The sequence below is a fragment of the Cydia fagiglandana genome, chromosome 1 (genome assembly GCF_963556715.1).
Source record: "Cydia fagiglandana chromosome 1, ilCydFagi1.1, whole genome shotgun sequence".
Taxonomy (NCBI): Eukaryota; Metazoa; Arthropoda; class Insecta; order Lepidoptera; family Tortricidae; genus Cydia; species Cydia fagiglandana.
Window position 1 is genome coordinate 12,329,902 of NC_085932.1, and position 21,232 is coordinate 12,351,133.

Consider the following 21,232-nt stretch of genomic DNA (forward strand, 5'->3'; position numbering starts at 1 on the left):
AATGAATAAAAATAAAAGCGGTGGATGAATTTGACACACATTTGTTTGAATAACATATTATAATATCCTGTGAAGTACAACACTTCACTTACCGACTATAATTTTATTTTAGGCATTTTAGGTTCACTATTAGGTATTTATTAAATGTCATTATACCCGTGGATGAAAATGACACAAAATGCGTGTGTATGTCGGAAGCCACTTTGCTTTTACAGGGAAACAAATAATTTCATCACGAATATTGTTTTTACCGAATGCTGTTTAAAAAAAGAAATACCTAAATTTCTACCTAAGCAAATACCTAGGATGACACAAATTATTATTATTAGGTTTAGTATGTGGTCTGGAAACTATATGTAAAAAATAAGCAACATTAATAATCTTATAACTTCAAAAGTTATTGCTACCGGACTACGGGTATGATTATCTCACGAGTTATATCTCATGAATAGAACATATTCTAGATATCTTTCCAGGCATCCACTTAATTTCATGTCTCTCTAATTGGACAGCTTTTTTCCATAGTTCTCTGCGAATAGCATCTTGTGGGAATCTGAATGGAAAGTAATGTAAAATGATAATATCAAATTTGATTATGAATTTGAAAGAATGAGGTAGTTTTTCTACAGCTCCGTCTCATGAAATAAAAAAGGAAAATACAAATCTGTAAGAAAGAATTCATTACCTACTACATTTATAATTATATAGAAAATACCTAAACCAAGCACAAGTTAATAAAATAGTCTACTTCATTTGGCATAACACCATCCCTATTATCCTTGCAATTTAAAAAGTCGTATGTTGTTATGAAAGTCGTATGCAGTTGTTACGTTTTAGCTTAGCACGGTAGTATTGAAAACAAATCGTCATGTTTATTTCAAATTTTACTGAAGTTATCTGTTTACTACAAGTGAAAAGTGATTCCACTATCCTTGGTATGAACTAAAATAACTTCTGCACCACTTCACGACACATGAAGACATTTTTAATTACAAAAAACGTTGTTTTTATAAATCAATTTAGCCATCCGTCACTGACTGTCATCTCGGACGAACTGAAGTTGCGAATCGAATAGTTTGTAAGCACCGCCTACAATCGAATAGTTTACGTTGGGTCATAACTGAGCGGACAGAATACTTCCATGTATATCAGTTCGCTGAGTTTTTCACCACCGCTCTCCAAACCCTCCTGTCTTGCGCCAACTGTATTGCCCCCTGGATGTTGACGCCCGTTGCGTCGCGTATAGCATCAGACCATCGAGTGGAGTCGAGTTTACCTCATACCTTCTTCCAAAGAAGCATACCTTGCATAGTGCCGGAAGGCTGCTGAATAATTACTACGTAATTTTTACTTAAAGCTAATAGTTTAGCATTTTTTGAAAATATTATTTTATTATACAACGAGTGTTCACTTTATCATATTCAACCTGTCATCGCCCACCACTGAGCATAAGCCACTGAGTATAAGCTCGAAAAGAGCTTCGACTCTGCCTACTTCTCTGCACTGAGCAGATCTTATCTAGAAATCACCCCCAACCGGGCGACCGTACAAATATCGTCAACCTACAATTTCAGTTTAATTTTTGTCACAAAAGTTTCTATTTTAACCGTTTTCCAGCTCATATACAAGCTTATTTCTATTTACACGAATTAATTAATTAATTCCTTAAAATTGTATACCCTTTTTTAACATTTCTTCTTGTGCATTGAAGTGAGTTTGATAAAAGCGTTACATTTGGCTTAGTAGAATCTAGCGGATTGATCTAGCTAAAAGGTTTATCTATTTAGAAAATTAGAGAAGTGAAAGCAAAACCACAACAGTTTATCCGTAAGTAGTGGGCTTCTAAGAGTACTATACAGGGTGATTCATGAGACGTGAGCAGGACTAATCTTGCACACTCAGTAACTGATAATTGATCGATCACCGTCGTATTTAGGCGAAACAACCACAGTTTTTCCTATTTTTTAACTTTTTAGTGAGGGCTAGTTTAATTCTCTACAATCATGGTCACCCTACAAGACCTAATCACTGAACATAAAAACTCTTTAACCGTAATTACAGCGTTATGATTACGAAGAAAATAACTGTCAAACTTGAGTGAGATACGAGTTTTCAAAAGTAACCAGACCGTGATGACAGTGATGACATTAAATTTGACACAGAGTATCGGTAGTTTAGTATTGTAATTTTAGGGTGACCATGCATGTCGTAAATAAATCAATAACTTTTTTTTTCAACATGACTAGAAAATTAACGTTAATCTCACTAATACTGATACGAAACAGTTGCTTATAATTTACGAAATGCGCAGTGTTAGTCCTGCTCACGTCTCCTGAATCATCCTGTATAGTTTGAAATCAAATTTAAAGATTTTATAAGCAGATTAGTAGACCAGTAAGAACACAGTCTCAAGAGTACTAGTTATTTCTTAGTTTTTAGTGTAGCAGTTTGTTGACCTAAAAGATGTTTTTTGCTATTGACTATTTCATGCAATTGAAAAGTGCATGTTTTAAATACCTTTCTACTTTTAAAACATGCTTAACCTTTTGAACGCCACAGACGGCAATTGACGTCAACGCAAAATCGTGACAAGGACGCCAAAGCCGGCATTTGACGTCGATCGTTTTTTAATGAAAATCTACTGAAAAGCACCCCACTATTAGGTTGGCATTATTTATTCACAAAACTAAATTTTACCGACGTGATGTCAGTGGCACGGCAAATGGATGCGCCGTTTGGCGTTCAAAAGGTTAATACTGTCAAGTGTCACGTAATACTCGTATATTTCGGCAAAGTTGCACCAATGTTTGCACCAATTGTAGAAAGCACAGCGCAAATAACGCGCAGTCGTGGGCGGTGTTCACTTTGTAATATCATAACAAGTTTCTGTTTATTTTGTGTTGTGAAGTAACTTGTTGTCCCGTGTAACTAGTTTACAGTCTATTGTACATATCTACCTCTACGTATATTTGGGTCATGCAATAGTTATAAATTATTGCGCAGCGATCACTTACGACTTTCGATGGACAAAGACATGGATGCTTTGGACAAAAAATCAGGTTATTATGATATACTCGTACATACGTCGCAGGCGGAAAAGCGTTTTAAAGTTTGTGTCTATATTTTTAGGGGTAAAGGACCAGGGTAACAAAATACGACATGCGATAAACGCTGTTATTATAAGTAGGTTGGTACAAGATATAGCGTATAAGAACCTTCCATGCCCAAATTCAGTAAAACAGATACTAAAATCAACATTTCTATTTCACGAAAATGATCTCAATTGATATTATAATTCGGCCACTGGTATATATTATATCACATTCTAAACTCTGTCGAGTCAATTGCGCCTGCCATAAATTATTCAGTTTCAGTAACTACTTACTGCATAGTAGAAACAAGTGAATGTACGCTTTGTGCTTGGCGGTCGCTGTTTACTCCAGATAATAACAGAATGTCGCGTTCTGTACGAATCAAAATGATAAACAGTGATACGGACCTCAAGAGCTACCGATTTTACCCCTACAGTTCAGTGAAAATTAATAGTTTCAGACTTTTCAGAGCAATGGGGTCACAACTGTCAAAGGTTTGCATAGATAGCGCCATCATAGCTCGCCCCTTTTTCTATAAGATTTGGCTTAAAGGGCTGGGCATCCATGGCATAAAATTCTATTTAAAAAAAGAAACAAAAATCTGACACAATTCTAGGGATTGACAGGGAAAGCTATGATGGCGCCATCTACTAAATACTTCGACCGGCCAACCTCATTATCGAAATTTGCCTACATTGATAACCATCATCAACAGTTTTCAACTTACTGGATTTCCTAAAGGAGCCCTGCCTGGTGAAGGCGTGGCTGGCCGCGTCGATGCTCATGGAGACGGCGCACTCCTTGTCGCGGCGCTGCTTGCGCTCGAGGCAGGCCGCGAACGCGCAGCCCACCGCGTGCGACAGCCGCTCGCCCGAGTCGCGCGACGCGAGGAACCCGTGGCACATCCAGCGGCGCGTCGTGCCGTCGCGGCAGATGTAGCTGGAGACAACAACATTACCTTGTCAGACAACATTATATCAAATATGTAATTGTATGTAATAAATATGCTGAATAATGGTAACATTCCATTTCTGACCGCAGCTGCACTATTAGTACCGAACACGTCGGTGTTATTGTCAATTTCCATGGTAAAATGAACAGTAGTGCAGCTGTCGTTGGAAATGGACTGTCACCTTAAGGAAGAAGTGAGTGGAGAATGTCAGAAATATGAAAGACGCAAGAAAAGTCCATGCTGTATATGTAACAGTTTGTTTAGATAAATGAATAAATACTTCGACAACGCAAGCACAAGCCAATCAAGTACGAGTAGGTACTAGTTAGAGTCGGACCAAGCTAACTCTGCATGGAATTTACAATGACGTGGCCATGTCATCTTTAATGTCAAATTTATATGATGAAATTGATATGTTTATAACGTCACTTACGTTCAAGTAGGTGTAAAGTTAGCTTTGATGAACTCTAATAGGTAGGTGTAAATGTACCGTAACTTTGTTGCAACCGTATTTTAATAAATTCACGTGTGTAAAAACAAACACGATTTAATATGTCGTCTATACAATTGGTAAATATAACCAATTACTGTATGTTTGTTTACTGTCTCGCATATTAAAACAAAAACAATATTGACCTAGTTTTAACTGTCAGAAATAATGCTGAAGGATTTTCCTTCTCCTATAATTATCGCGAATCGAGTATTGACTCAGCTGTTTACATTGAAACCCGGTTACCATTATGCACGGATGTGCTGTTAATTAGAAGATAATTATTAAACAAGCTTTTGAACAGTAAAATTTTTGTTGGCGTTTGTCTTTTGTTTCGCAGCTTTAAGACATACTTACTATAGGCTGTTTAGACGAGTATCAACGTTGGGTATGGTAGGTAGGTAAACCTATGGGTATAGTAATACCCAACGTTGATATAGTCTGTTCGGCAAGAGAAGTCATAGAATGTATTTGGTCCCATAGATTCCACGAGTCTTCTCTTTGCGAACAGACTCTAGGTAGACTAGGTATTATCTTGATCATAATAATTACAGTTACCCATGCGTAGCTAAACACCATCTGAGGAGTCATTCAAACAAGCCTCTATTTTACGCGTGTCTACAGTACATGCTTTGGGACCTTTTAATCCAAATTCTCTAAAAACTTTACTTTCTTTTTTGTATATTACCTATTACATTATACGACATAAACATTAGTTAATCCTTTCGGTTCAGTCACTCACAATTGTGTGTAACATCACAAGTATTACAACGACCTTCGCGGCGCTAGTACGGCTTCTGGCTACAATCCAACTCCAAAGGACCGTAGTTAGTTAATATACTATTCACGGCACGTTTGCAGATTTAGAATGTGGCAAATGATTTCAATAACAAACTAATACCGTGTTTAAATCAAGTATTTTATAGAATACATGGAATCGACGTTTTTAAAGCATATAACAGGTTAAGGTTCACAGTCCAGGCGACAAAACGACGAAGCATAATATGCGAATTCATCTCCCAAGTACAGATACAAAAGACGGATTGATAGGAATTAATAATTATGTTTCCTACAATATTTCGTCTCGCGTTGTTCGTAGCGTAAATAACCTAACTACGGCTGCAACTGTAACTATCTTTTAATTAGGTATTTTAGCGGTTGCTGTGTAAATATATGTGCCTCGGCGTAAATTTACCATTTTTACTCGTATATTGACATTTTCACGTAGTATACTATCAGTTCACCGGCGCTCTCTTAAATTTTAAACATTAAGGGCTCATTTAGACGATGCGAGAACTCGCATGCGAGTTTCATTACATTGCGGGTTTTGATCGGTCGGTTGAATTGGACGTAACCAACAGTCCGCGATGTAACTAAAATCACATGCGAATTCGCGCGCCGTCTAAATCAACCCTAAGGCATACCTGAACCCCCTCTCGTGGTTCCTATCGGGCGCGCAGAAGGAGACCTTCTCGATGGTCTGGTCCACCATCAGCCCCTTGGTTTCCTCGTCGACCACGCGCAGCCCGTCGCCGCTCACGTGCAGCACCGCCCGCACGGGCCGCCGTCGAGAATTCTGGAATAAAACATACACAATTAAATTAGAGTTCGAAAAACTAGCTGCCAGACAGAACAGACTAGATACATCAAAGAATTGAAGCTTCAATAGAAGTTCAAGGAAGTTGTAAAGCAAGCATTTCACCCTTTCAGTAGCTGCAATTAAGTGCTGCAACAAGGTGATAATCCCATAAAAGATCGCATAATATTCGTAGTCACAGTCAGTAGCAGTACTAGCAGGTACCTACAATGAGGTCGGCTGGAGTTAGTTCGTCTAAATGGACATTAGTTGATTTCCGAGCCATGGTACCTATTTCATATTCTGACCGTGATGTTCGCGGCATTGGTCAGTGGTAACTGTGGTTATAATACAGTAAAATTATACATTTTGCGTTTGCGTCAAATCTAGTGGTTCTGATTTTTTGCAGGCTTGTTTATGATGTTGGCCCAATGAATAATCCAAGTTTGTGACCTCGAGCGCCGAACGCAACTTTGTCAAAAATCGAATAAACTGCAATTTTTTTTAGATTTGGGCGATTATAACCCTAAAGTATTAGTTTCTAATAGTAACTTCCTAGGGCGTTTTTAAAGTAGACTAAATTTGCTACAATAAGACACTAGAATTATCTCTGTACATCTAATATTTCCGAAAAACTCATTGGTATGAGCCAGGATTTGAACCCGCGACCTCCGGATTGAAAGTCAGACGTCATATCCACTCGGCCACCACTGCTTCTTATGTATGAAATATCATTTGATATTTACCACTAGCTTTTCGGTGAAGGAGAACATCGTGAGGAAACCTGCATACATCTGCGAAGAAATTCATAGGTGTATGTGTAGTCCCCAATCCGCATTGGGCTAGCGTGGGGACTATAGCCCAAGCCCTCTCGCGCATGAGAGGAGGCCTGTACTCAGCAGTGGGACGGAAATAGGCTGAAATGATGATGATGATGATGATCTAATATTTTCCGAGATAAAGCCTTTCAAAATGTATAATTTTTTCGAACTTGTATTCGTAGGCTAAGTAAGTGCAGTGAGTATACACTTTTGTCTCAGGCGATGCCGGTTGGCTCATTGGGCCAACATCATAACCACTTGACCGTCCGACGATAGCACAGTATCCGAAAAAAAGATGCTCTTAACCGTCCGCGGGAACCTTACTATCCAAAGGGGTGGAAGAAAGATTTGATTTCAGAGCCATTTAACGGAATATTTCGGCATTATTTACTAATTCTGTTGATGCGACAACGTAGCCTAACTAAATAGTTAGCACTAAAAAAATTTAGATGGCAGTGCAGTTATAATTTTTGTAAAAAATTGTGAATGCGTTGCGCGGGGCGTGCGTCGCTATAAAAACCCGGACGGTTGACAGGAAAACAGTCTCGCGGGCCGGACGGTTGAGTGGATAAACAAGTCTGCAAAAAATTAGAACTATCGGATTTGACGCAAAAGAGCCAGGTTACAAAATTCGACAAAGTTACTGGATTATTAGTCTAACTACAGTATTTAATCAATACAAAAAAGAAACTTCGTGAATCCCCGATGTTAACAATCTCTACAATTAATAAAACAAAATCAGTCAGTAAAACCGTGAAATCGTAATAACGAAGCAGACATACTTTCGACGGTGCTTCCGGATTCATAATGACAAAATGACTTTTAAGTGTGCCATTCACAATAATTTTCACGACCTGTTTCGGGGGCTATTATGATTATGACGAACTATTGTTGCCCGCAATTTGATATTGTCCCACTTGATTCATCATCCTTTGACCCGGTGAACCGACGCCAGCGGTAATTGGCAAGTGACCAACGCGGCAATTACTCGTACCCGTTGAAATGGGTCGGTTCGTTTTTGTGTGTCAATGTGATCACGGGCATTCTGACAATTGGATTGCATAACATGACTTTGGCCTATAAAATTTCAAGTATTTTTCAAGGACGGACTCAATTACTGAGTGATTTTCTTTAAATTGTAGGTACGTTGCACTGACGATAGAGTAAGGCATTGTAAAGGCAACTCAAAGTATGCACCCTGTAATAATTAATTACTTTACAATCAGTGAAAAAGCAGAACAAAAGAACAAATAGCGGTGGTGTATGACTGTTGGATGAGCAGCAAAAACTTTAAAACATGCTTTACGAAAAATAGGCAACAATGGACGTTGGTTTAGTTAGTTTACTACTAAATAATAGGCCTATTAGAGGCATGAAATTAAACTTGGCCCCATCGTTAGTCTTCCCTGAAATAAAACTTTTAAGTATTGATCAATGAGTTATTATTGAATTAGTAAACTGCTTTCTTGACCTTGTCAATCAGAGGTGACTAATGTGACTATTACTTACCCGTAAGACCTTAAGCGCCTCCTCGCAGACCTGCATCCCCCTTGACTCGAAGACCTCGACGCAGCCCAGGTACTTGACGGGGAAGGTGCAGGTGCCGGCGCGCACGGCGGCCTCGTCGGCGTGCCATTGGTGCGGGCGCGCCGACTCGGGCGGCGAGCCCTTGCGCCGCCGGAAGGACTCCCGGAACGACCGGCGCAGGCGCTCCATGCCGGCCCGGGGCGGCGAGAGGGCGCCGCCGGCGCGCGCCCGCCGCAATGAACTGCGCACTGACGATTTCTGGAATGCGATATTAAGATATTACTACTTATTTTGAACTACGCAGAGATTAATACATGTCAGAATTTTGTAGTAGGTATCCGAAAAGTTATTAATACCCTAACAGCAAGATTGTACTAACATGGGCATGACCGGAACCGCCATATCATACAGAATGTAGATTTATTAAGAACTACTACAAAAGCAGAACCAAAGAAGCAAAGGGGTTACGTAAATAGTTCATCAATCAATGAAATTGATAACGATAGTAGGTTTGATCCTATCGCTATCTTAAACTGCAACAAAAGATCTGTATACCTCAGTACTTCGTATAAGTATGTATAGGGGCACCCAATCTCACCTTCCTTTCTTTTAACTTTTACCCCACGGTGGAACAAGACGGGGCGGAGGGTCGGTACTTTTTTTTTTTACTTTATGATTTATATAATTGTGAGACAGATAAAAAAATCTTCATTTCATAAATAACGAAACCAATACACGATATTATACGATAAAAATATTATCACACGCTATAACAATCCGAACTAAACGCTCATACAGCCCTTCTCTGCCTGGTACCACCTATTTAAACATTACGCATAAATTTCGGGTCGGGTGACATAATCGTAACAAAATCCGACAATAAAGTAGGTACTAGTTACTTAGTACACCAGAGTTTATCACTGTCACTGCTACGTACTAGCTATTTCTAAAAACCGCAGGACATTTCAACAATGGATAATTATCATCATTTCACTCATAATTATTTATAGAGGTATTAAAGTACAGTATAGGCACATGTGTGTAAACTCATTTTGGGAATTTTACCATATTACTCTCCATATGCATGCTTATGCATGCATATGCATATGTAGAAAGGTATGTTACCTATTAAACGTAATTCATGTTCCGATTTCACATGGGCAGCAATATACTTAAACCCTACCTTTTTAGGGTTCCGTACCCAAAGGGTAAAACGGGACCCTATTACTAAGACTTCGCTGTCCGTCCGTCCGTCTGTCACCAGGCTGTATCTCACGAACCGTGATAGCTAGACAGTTGAAATTTTCACAGATGACGTATTTCTGTTGCCGCTATAACAACAAATACTAAAAACAGAATAAAATAAAGATTTAAGTGGGGCTCCCATACAACAAACGTGATTTTTGACCAAAGTTAAGCAACGTCGGGCGGGGTCAGTACTTGGATGGGTGACCGTTTTCTTTTTGCATTTTTTCCGTTTTTTTTTTTGCTTTATGGTACGGAACCCTTCGTGCGCGAGTCCGACTCGCACTTGCCCGGTTTTTTTTCTTTGATTTCCTAAAATAAGTTGCTGCTTGGTAATTAGTGATTCATGTCCTAAGTACTCTGCTAAAATACACCTATTTTATAAATATGTACTTGTGTATAAAATACGTTGACAATAAGCAGGTAGGTACCTCGAAGGGAAGTTGACACAAAATCGTAGCCTATGACCACATGCAATTATAGAGCACAATTTTTAGATTTTTATTATTATTGTGACAATTTATTATTTATTAATTCTATTCCTTGCTCTATTCTCATTTTAAATATTTTATTTAAAAATTATTGTTATTGTAATTGATTATGTAAAGAAATATGTAATTTTACGTAATATAAATACATAGGTTTGAAAATAAATTGCATGCCTACTATAAAGTATCGATATTATCTGAACATTACTATTGCATCTACTATCTTATCTGTACGTAATATAAAGCAAATAAACACATTTCATTTAATTGAAATGAAACATGCGCGTTATCACAACATTAACATTCACACAGTATGATGATCAACCACTCAAAATATAAAATTTGAGTCTTAATTAACATAATTCATTCTCAAAAATTTTACGAATATTTAAGATTTGTAATAATAAGAAAACTTGTAACAAGTATTTTTTTTTAGATATTTTATAAATAAAAAATGCGTCAGTTCATGTATTTATGTAGGCAGGTAGCAGAGTAGTAAAATGCGAATTAATGACTGAATATTCCACGAGCAAAGATAACCAAAGATAAGTGACACGCGCGTTTATTGCAGTGTAATTAATGTTATCAATTCCTTTTCACTGTGGCCTACAATTTTAGGGCAACCGATAAGATAGAAAATAGGTAGTTTCACGTGGCCGCCGCCTATAGTTACAGCTTAGTACATTTATCCGATAAATTTAATTATAGATACATCGATAATAACATTCATACTTAACCGAAAATAGATTATTGTCCACATTGTACTCTACACATCATGGATCATAATCTATGTATTTTTGGTTTTACACTATTGATCTGGTGGGAAGCCGTGTTTTACCACGAAGGAAGGAAAAAGGAAAAACTTATAGCATATAATCCATACTAAAACCAGGAATCCATGAAATAAAAATTAGAAGCAAAGACTAACGGAAAAAGAGCTACTAAATACAAAATAGTTATTTGTACAACAAGATATCAAAGTTTGATATTTCTTGGAGTGCTTATTTTGAGTCCCGTGCAAGCGAAAGATTCTACATATAATACAGACGTTTAGAATCTTGAGCGTAGTGCACGAGATGTAAATAACTTTGATCTCGTGTAGTGCACAAAATTTTTCACCTGAGCAGTGAGGACATACCTATTAGACAACTTGAAAAATGTAATCTTTCGTCATCACTTAATATCTGCATTCGTGTTTTCTTAAGATATACAAACAATTAAGTTTAATTACCGCAATCGAAAACAAAAACAAAACGTAATAAATAATAAATTTCAGTAAAATAATATGGAAATAACGAACATCAACTGACACTGCAATCGACAACATTTTTTTGTACAAAAAATCTTTGTAAGATACGGTCCTTATTGCGGATACGTACATTACGTACTATGTATTTGTCAACCATGTAGAAATTCTTAAAAGTAAAATAATTAATTTTGCGTGATAATCTGTGTATTTTTTGAGTTTATTATTTTATTTGTACAATAAAATACCTACAATATTTTATCAAATCTTAAACTTTATTTTTATTAATTAATTATTAAGAATTCACACTCGTACGTGGTTTGGAACGATGCGGTCTGAAGTTTTCGGGGATCTATTATAAACCCTCAAAATACCGTTGAATGTCGTTTTAACTTTTCTTGTCTGTTTCTTTTTGCTAACAGTGTGAAAGGGACAGACATTTCGAACTTGTATTAGACTGTAAAGGTCACTTGAATGTAGGGCATGCAGTACCGGTCCCGGTACCAAGAATTTCATTTCCCGGTTCTGGGCATTGCCGGAACCGGGATTCCCGGTTCTTCCCGGTTCTCAAGGCATATTTTGATTACTTTTAAGAAATTGTTTTTGTTAGCGTACAATCTTTATGAATGACTTATATTTTCATATGAATAATTGCGTAAGAATTAATAAATGACTTATTTTATTATAAACAAAGACTTAATTGGCGTTTCAACCTATTTTACGAAATGAACCAGCACACATTACCTCCGCCTGGGCCGAGCCACACGGCCGTAGCGTAGTCGATGCACTCAGCACTATGACGGCACGAATGCCTACTTTAGTAGGTTAGTTTGTCGGGTTATTTGGGTCCCCCATTTCATAGCACCATTATTAAATGTTATATAATGTCCTGAGCTAAAGTACTAAAACATTACTACTATTGAAATGGGAATAAATAGTCATATGATGAGAACCGGGAAGTATCGGTACCGGGTCTTCAGTACCGGTTCTTTTGACACCATAAAATTCCCGGGAATTCCCGGGACTATGAGAACCGGGAATTCCCGGGAGCATGCCCTACTTGAATGTCGTTTTGTCTCACTCAGTGAGCAAAATCGCATTTTTTTAAGAAGCAAAGTACCCATGTTCGAGCTGCTAAGGTGAAAAAAGTATTAGCCCAGGTAGCCTTCTAGGGTTCCGTACCAAAAAAGTATTTTAATGTAATATTTATTCAGATATCGTAAATTTTATATTATTATGTGTAGGTATACCTGTTTGAACATCGGCATAAACCGCCCACTCTCTTTATCCAAGTTTTTGTGTTACACAGCAATATACATAATAATGAATAAGTAGGTATATAATAGGTACCTAAATGTAGCTCAGTAACAAATATTCTTGTTTATGCAACCATTTAGGTAGGTATGGTTCGTATTCTTGGTAATGGCTGGAACCAGAAACTGTAACTGTTTTACAGATTATTATTGATTATAGCCGCGCCGCATTTTACAGTAACATCGTGCAGCGGCAGATGGCAAACAAATCATTACGAACAGCACGTGGCAATATAGTTGGACAGTTTAAAGGCGTATCCAGATTCGCCAATCTGATTAAATTGCCCCATCGAATCAGGACGTGCGAACGTAAAAGCCAATTTGGCTCGCCGAATTCAACCGCCGATAATGACCGATATTACCGGCAAAATGAGGTGCGGACGCAAGAATACCAATTTGTGAGGCCAGTATTTACGTTCTGGGGCATTTTTTCAATGTAGAGGGCTCTAATATCACCAATTCACTATAAATCTAAAATTGATTAATTTGGACATTGACGCCAATTTCATTTCTGATCAAATCGACCGATTTGATCAGTCCCGTCTGGATACCACTTGAAGGATTAGATCCTAGCTGCGATTTCACAGATGGCAGCCCTAAAGTGGGTAATCAAACACAAAGAACTAACAGCGACCGCGTGTACCATGGGAACTAATATTTTGGTCAAGGGTGCGCAAATGCGATATACGTCGTTGAATTTTCGTCCTTATTAGTTCCGCAGTAAAATTTATAGCCTCCTTTTCTACTTTCGCAGCAAATACTAGACTGTTTACCCACTTCACACACATGTGTCGCATAAATTCAGAACAGCACACCTACGTAATAATAGGTTCTTGTTATTAGGTCGGTGTTACTAGCCCGTTCCGCATTTAAATTTGGCTGTTTAACTTTGGAAACGCATTACCTAACTTACACTTACAGCTATTAGGTACTTATGCATCATTCTGTAACTTGGCCCTTATGCATTACATAATAACTACCTAAGTACCTATGTATTATTGGACATTAGTGTCTATAGATAGTTTTTTTAGCATTAAAAAGGGACTAAGCAATCTTTAATTAAAAAACGCTTTTTAAAAATCAGTAACTATTACTTATGAAAGCAAATGTAAATAATCGTATAATATGATTCATAATTGTTACATATTTGCCGTGACTTAGTTTTCAAAAGTGGTGTTCAGTAAAAAGACACGTCAAGATTGCTTCCCTTTTTTCTAATGCTAAAAAAAAATAAAAAAAATATATATTACTTATAGTATTAGTTGGAACAGTTTGATTATACGATAAAAAGGGTAAAAGTACCCAGGTATTCCCAGTTACCCTGCCACCCCTGCCAGCGATGAACATTATGCTAATTAAGCTTTATAACCGGCGATTGAATTAAATAGCCGTGGTTATTAATGGGAACACTGAAGCGCCAGTATGATAATAATTTCATTGTTTATTAATTCTATTCAAATTTTTTCTTGGGATAGTTTGGAACACATACGATATACGTTCAGAAGAAGGAACCGCTATCAAACTTCGGTTTTGTAGGAAGTGTCCTTTCTGTACGGTTAGGTAGTACTATTATGTAGGTATTCTGTGGTTTCGGCAAAAATGCTGTCAGACCATAATCTAATAAAATATGGTCTTCTGTTCCCAGAGTGACACAAGCCTACGTCACAATAACATTGCGACTTTATGCTATCGCATATTATCATATAGCGCTGTCGCATGATGACGTAGGCTTGTGTCAGTCACGTGACCACGAAAAGACGGGAAGAGAGTACAAGGCGGAGTATATTATTATACCATGTGGCCGACTGTTTTCCTCGTCTGTACGGAAAGAGAAGAGTCGTGGAATGTATGGGGCCCAATACATTCCACTACTCTTCTATTTCCAAACAGACTCTACATGTCGCAATTCTCGTGTATCTCGTGAAATATTGTGAGCAGGTTCGAATTATGTGGATATTTTAGGACCGACAAGGTTCAGGTATTGGAAATATAAAAAATGCCAGAAGTTCACAAAGTATGTTATCACTAAACAGGCCTCGTAGCAAATCTGACTCGCGCCAATATTTAAAGTTGTGGCAGTCGAAATGTCATTTAGGTATTTGTGTATTTGGCATTAGGTACCTATAAAAACAATGTTTGGTGAGGCGAGATGAATGGGGCAGTGATATCAAATTGATATCAATTTGTATGTTCAAATCACCTGTGCAAGTGATAGATGCGTCAAACGATGTCTGTCAAACATCGCATTTCGCTGATCGCATTAGCTATCCTAAACAGGCAGACGAACAGACATACATTTAGACACCTCGGCGATTAAATTTCAAATTCAAGTTCAATGCAACGGTATTCTAAAATTTGACCAAAGTATGTGTGCTTGTGTACCTACAAGTAAATGGATAGATATGGTATCAAAATCTACATCGACAATCAATCTTCAAACTCGGGTAAATCCATCTGACAGATTATGCGATTTGGTAGGTACTTATTAAGAAAAGTTAATAGGGTACCCGAGTTTGAAGTTTATGAGTTTATGAATTTTAGTTTATGAGACTATATAATAAAATGATCAGTAAGAATTAGGAACTTGAGTAGGTACCAATACCAATGATATCACGGGAATATAGAATAATAAATAAAGACTGGCACCACTATCTTGGGGATATTAAATTATAACTACTTATTACGTAATTAACATACCCAATTCAATAGAAAATTGAGACATGTTTCAATATAAATGCATTCCTACGTCAAGCAATGATCACGCACAATATGCAGATTTGTCAGTAGATACCCGTACAGGTACCTACAGTGAACAATAAAACGATGACCATAGTTAACCAATGAGTCATGCACGCGTATTGAATGGAAATAGGTAATCAAATGAGTTCTAACCATTTTCAAGTCGGTGGCATTCTGCGTTTGAGCTCGGTCGAAAGGCTCGTGAGCTGACGAGCCTTGGTTCCCCATTTTGAAGACAATACAGCGAAATCCAAATAGGTACACTAGACACTTCACAGCACTATCCACTAATTCACTTAGCGGCACTACCTATGCGATGTTTTTGCACTGTTCACAAGCCGCACTATATCCATGGCCGGAATCTAGTTAATGCAATTTAAATTTTAATGACAAATCCGACACGTTTCATCTCCGTATTCACCAAAAACAAGTTATCTAATAATGAATTAAATCACTTCTGATTCTGATATAGGTACAGGTACGCAATCCGTGGCATAACAAGATAACAATTTCGACGAACTCGAAACTCGACAAACACAGCAAAGCTCAAAACAAACAACTGAGGAATGGTGCAACCTTGACGGCTTGCGTATAAAAAGTTGTTGGACTTAGTTCGTTGTTAAAGACACCTCTGCAAGTAAACTGAAATTAAATTATCACTTTAGGATAGAAGTACTCAGTTGCAGGTGTCTATGAAGTGATCTCATAATGATCCAGGCACACTCGAGCTGATGACCCATTCATCTTAGAAACGCATCAATAGAACAGGAATCGTGTGAATTCGTTAATATTTTTTCAAACGGGGGTCAACTTTTCCCACAAGCGATGAATAAACGCAGAGAGGCGCATTGAACCCGGCACCCGGCCCGCGGGGGGAGAGACGTTCGGTAGGTAGCTGGGAACGACTGCCGATGCCAGCTGAACGTTATTTTTTCCCACAGCATTGTTCTTTGAACCGTAGCGTGTCGTTATAGAGCTAATCCACTTTTTCGTTTATCGCACAAACACTTCCAGTTAGTATCACAGAAAACACTAAACTTCATTTTGACTAGATATATTATAAGTTAAGGAATGTTGTCGAGTCGGAAACAGGATGAGGCGCGCGCGCCGCGCAGGCAGCGAACAACTGTCGTACTGAGTGGGTCGCGTACGGTGTGAATCGCACAAACCCTGCAGAGTGGAGCGGCGCACCCGTCCCGGCCTGCCCCGCCGTCGCGCCCCGCACGACCGGTCCTATTGTCAAGAACTGGCAATGACGGTGATCTCATCTAAACTCTGTTTTTAATCTTTAATTCAACATATCCACACAGAAAAAACTTAGTCAAATCTGTTACGTTTGCATAAAGACGTGAGAAGTGAGAACGTAAGGTCCTGTGTCAGATAGGTATGTCAAAACCCGTTCATAGAGCACTTCTATTTCTGTCCCTGTTCATTTTCATTGCGTAGGAGAAATAGATTGGTTACAACGAAATAACATATTCGCACGTTCGGGTACCACGTGCGGATCCGCCGCTGGGTCCAACATCTGGAATGAACGCGTGCGAGAGAACGGGACGGACGCAGGTGCAAAACTCATGTCTATTATTGGTTCGGAATGGAACATATGTTCCTCCCAAGTTGGGAGTCCCAACCCAATTGTAATCTTAACATCGCCGGATTTCGTTGTAATGGCATCGATTTGGATCAACGAGATGAAAAACATAAACACTGACGATAGCGTTGTGATCCGATACAGAAAAAATACAAATATGACGAAAAGTGATGTTTTAAGGAAAACAGTGAATCTCTGAATCTTAATTGGTAAATTCAGTCTACCAGAGTGCATAAGGAATGAACTTAAAAGAAATTTGAGAGGCACGTTGAATCATTAGACTGAGTCATCGCCACATTCCGTAAGAGCCGGCACTGTCATAGGTGGTCGACACATGAACGCCCGCATTCATTGGTAAATTGACCAATTTTATCAGTAACCCATCACGCTCTTAATTACATATCGTTTACGCTAATAGTCCATGAGAAGATAAATTGCAAGGATAGGAGAAGAGTGCTGCCCTATCTACTACATAAGTTTAATGTATATTTCAGTAGTATTTCTTAATGTATATTTCAGTAGTACTACTCATTCAGTGTATATTTAATATTATTTCTTTAATTCAAGAGTCGCTTATAGGTACCGAATTACTGTGTGACTCATTAAAGGAGTAAATAAAAATGTATCCGATATAATGATCCATTAGCAGAGCCCTCATTAATATGATAATGCATGTAGCAATGAGTAATACCTGATGCAAGCCAAAACACGAATCACAAGCTCAGCGGATATTAGAAGGGCAGAGAGCCATGGGCACACAACAATACCATAACGAGGAGAATAGAATTACAGTATTGAATGGAATATGGACCAAAATTACAATGTATTCGCGTTTGCTGTCAAAGATTGACGACCGGTCTGGCCTAGTGGGTAGTGACCGTGCCTGTGAAGCCGATGCTCCTGGGTTCGAATCCTTTGTAAGGTAATCAACACAAATATTTGTTCGTGAACCATGGGTGTTTCCTATGTATTTAGCTTTGCTTAGTTTGGGCACAGTGTAAAAAGTAACAGTGGTCCAACGGTATTTTTGGGCTAGGTTAATCTCTGTAAGTTGTCCCCTGATATTTATTTACTAGCTTTTGCCTGCGACTTCGTCTGCGTGGAATAAGATAGTGACAGCAGCTAAAGTAGCGCCTGGATAATGCTAATAGCAATCATTCAATTCGCGCATTGCTTACTTCAATTATTAGGCAATTCATTAACTCTATCAATTCCACCCCACTTTCTCCCACTCTCTTCAGGGATGATTTCTGACATAAAAACTATCCTACGTCCTTCCCCGGGACTCAAACTATCTCTATACCAAATTTCAACTGAATCGGTTCAGCAGCGTGAAGAGGTAACAGACAGACACACTTTAGCCTTTGTAATATTACTAGCTTTTGCCCGCAACTTCGTCTGCGTGGAATCAGTAACCACAGGTAGTGTAAGCATAGCGCCTGAAGAAAGTGCAATAGCAATCATTAAATTTAAGCATAAGTTTCAATTAGTGATTAGGTAATTAATTAACTCACTGAATTATTATTATAAAAACTATTCTATGTCCTTCCCCGTGACTCAAAATATCTCTACGCCAAATTTCAACTAAATCGGTTCAGCGGTTTAAGCGTGAAGAGGTAACAGACAGACAGACACACTTTCGCATTTATAATAGAGATGCAACGGATAGTTGTTTGGCCGGATACCGGATATCCGGCCTGGACACTAGCCGAATATCCGGTATCCGGCCGCCGGATATTCGGCCGGCGGAACTATACCTACATTTCGGTTTTTCAGGTGCGCATTCTGCAAGTTTGACCTGTTTTCTAGTAAACGTTCGCGAGGACTCATTTCTAGGTTCGAAATGAGTGCGCGTGCAAGTCAGTGGAATGATTAAATGGGTCTATATTAATTCGCATAACTAAATACTCCTAATTCAAATTGGCATAACGTATATTACGCATAACTTTGAAATCGCATAACATTATTCTGCATAACTAAGTACGCATAGTGTTTATGCGCATAACGTAAATTATCATAACAATTACTTGGGATAAATGTAATAAGCATAAAGGTACTTTGCATAATTATTAAATGGTATAAAAATAAAAGGAAAAAAGAAATGTTACGTATCCAAAAAGCAGTTCTATTTACCAATTCAGATACTGACGAATGTAATTTTGATTGTGAACGAGTATATTGTTTTATTTATATAATTAGATCTGAGGAGTTAATCGGAATTTTGTTATCTTACTCTTGCATATTCGAGCGATAGAGTGGCAGATAACGAAATTTCGATTTTCGGGTTTCGCTGCAGGCATAGTATGTGAAAATTTATTGGGCTGTTAGAAAAAAAAAAGCTAACATCGAACTGGATCTAACCTAACCGAGTTGGTTTTGCCCTGATCCATCTAATGCGGTTGCTTTATAAAATTATGCTAATTCATTTTGTGACAATTAAAGTTATAGTTAATAATGTTATGCATATTTCAATTATGCGAATTCATTGTTATGCACAATAAATATTATGCGTTTTAATAATTATACCTGTTCAATGTTATGCACAATTATGTTATGCCAAATCTGTTATGCGAATTCATATTATGACAATTAATGTTAGGCGTACTAAGAGGCACCCTGATTAAATTGTTTTCAAATAATAAACAAGTACGATTATGACCGTGTCTGTTTCTTAAATCCAATTTGTTTACTCCGAAATCAAGCAATGTTACTATCCGGTATCCGGCCGGATAGTAAAATAATGGCCGGATAGGCCGGATACCGGATAGTAACCGGATATCCGGTGCATCTCTAATTTATAATATAATATATAGTATTAATAATAATATATAGTATGGATTAGTATGAATTGTTATTTATAAAATCCATCCTGTATGCCCACCCTGTTAGGCCTATACTTATTGGAGTATGCATTTCAAGTGTGGAGCCCTTATATTATCAAGGATATTGAGATGTTGGAGAAAGTTCAACGTAATTTCACCAAAATACCGAAGAAACTCAAAAACATGTCCTATGAAAAAAGAGTACACTTCTTAAAGCTAACAACCTTGCAGGAGCGCAGAGAGCATGGTGGAGATCTGATCGAGACATACAAAATACTAACCCAACATTATGACCTCAAAGATTTCCATAAGATGCCAGAACGCAATAACAACAACTGTCTGAGAGGTCATCAGTATAAGCTGGTGTCCCGCAGATCCTACAATAATCCTCATAGACATTTCTTTAGCAACAGAGTGGTCAAAGCTTGGAACAAACTCCCAGAGGACGTACTATCGGCTCAAAGTGTCAATGAGTTTAAGAATAAACTAGACAAGCACAATGCAAACTCTACTCAACACTGAAAACCCGGTTGATGGCTGTAGATAGATACAGGCATTATCAGTTATTTCAACTGCCTGCCTGCTTCACAAAATAATACTAATAAATATAAAAAAAATCCAACAAAACCAAAAAGAACAATGGTATTGAATCCTATAGGTACTATAATTGCATTTTGAATTCGTGAACCATTAGTTGTTTCTATAGTTAGGTGGTAAACTGGTGGTTTTATTATTCTTTTTTTGAAGATGGTTAAAAATGTGCAGCTGAGGAATATATGTAGGTAGTAATTATAGTCAATCAGTATAATTGTATACACATACATAGATAGCACATACCGATTTGTACATCACCTACCTACAACAATAAAATATTTCCCAAAAAGTGCCATAGGTAGGTACAGGTAACAGGACGGCCAAATTGTCAAGGTAATATTGGCCAATGGCCAATATTAACAACTAAAGTTTAGCGAGTTAAATAGTAATAAAACCGAATCTTAAGTCTAGTGAACTACTTGAATGGGAGTTGTAAGGAAAGTTCGCCTAAAATTTTAAGAACTCTACCGAATGTGTAAATAAAAAAAAAACTTATTCATTAAGCTTTTATCTCGATGAACAGTATCAGTAAATTACAACCTATGAAATGAACAAGAGTAGAGAGAGAAGACCTAGGCTGCCCTCCTGCCGAATTGCGCTATCTCAATTACAAATGATTTTGAAAATAGAGCCATCAGCTAGAGAAACTAAAGTATAAGTTAGCAATTAATTTTCTTTTGAGATAGCGCTATTTGGCTTAGTAGGGCAGTACGAGAAGGATGATAAGTAAAGTTTT

The 21,232-nt window shown here is 37.8% G+C and overlaps 1 protein-coding gene across 1 annotated transcript in view; it reads right to left on the reverse strand.

Moving 5' to 3' along the window:
* The window catches only part of LOC134664735 (protein numb), a 33,469-nt gene extending 16,734 nt beyond the window's left edge, over positions 1 to 16,735 (reverse strand). The window contains exons 1-4 of the mRNA XM_063521485.1: positions 15,643 to 16,735; positions 8,441 to 8,716; positions 5,959 to 6,110; positions 3,820 to 4,031 (exon numbers count right to left, since the gene is read on the reverse strand). Of these exons, the coding sequence (XP_063377555.1) occupies positions 3,820 to 4,031; positions 5,959 to 6,110; positions 8,441 to 8,716; positions 15,643 to 15,717 (715 nt within the window). The 5' untranslated portion in view covers positions 15,718 to 16,735. The remainder of the gene's footprint in view (positions 1 to 3,819; positions 4,032 to 5,958; positions 6,111 to 8,440; positions 8,717 to 15,642) is intronic.
* Positions 16,736 to 21,232: the final 4,497 nt, after the last annotated feature.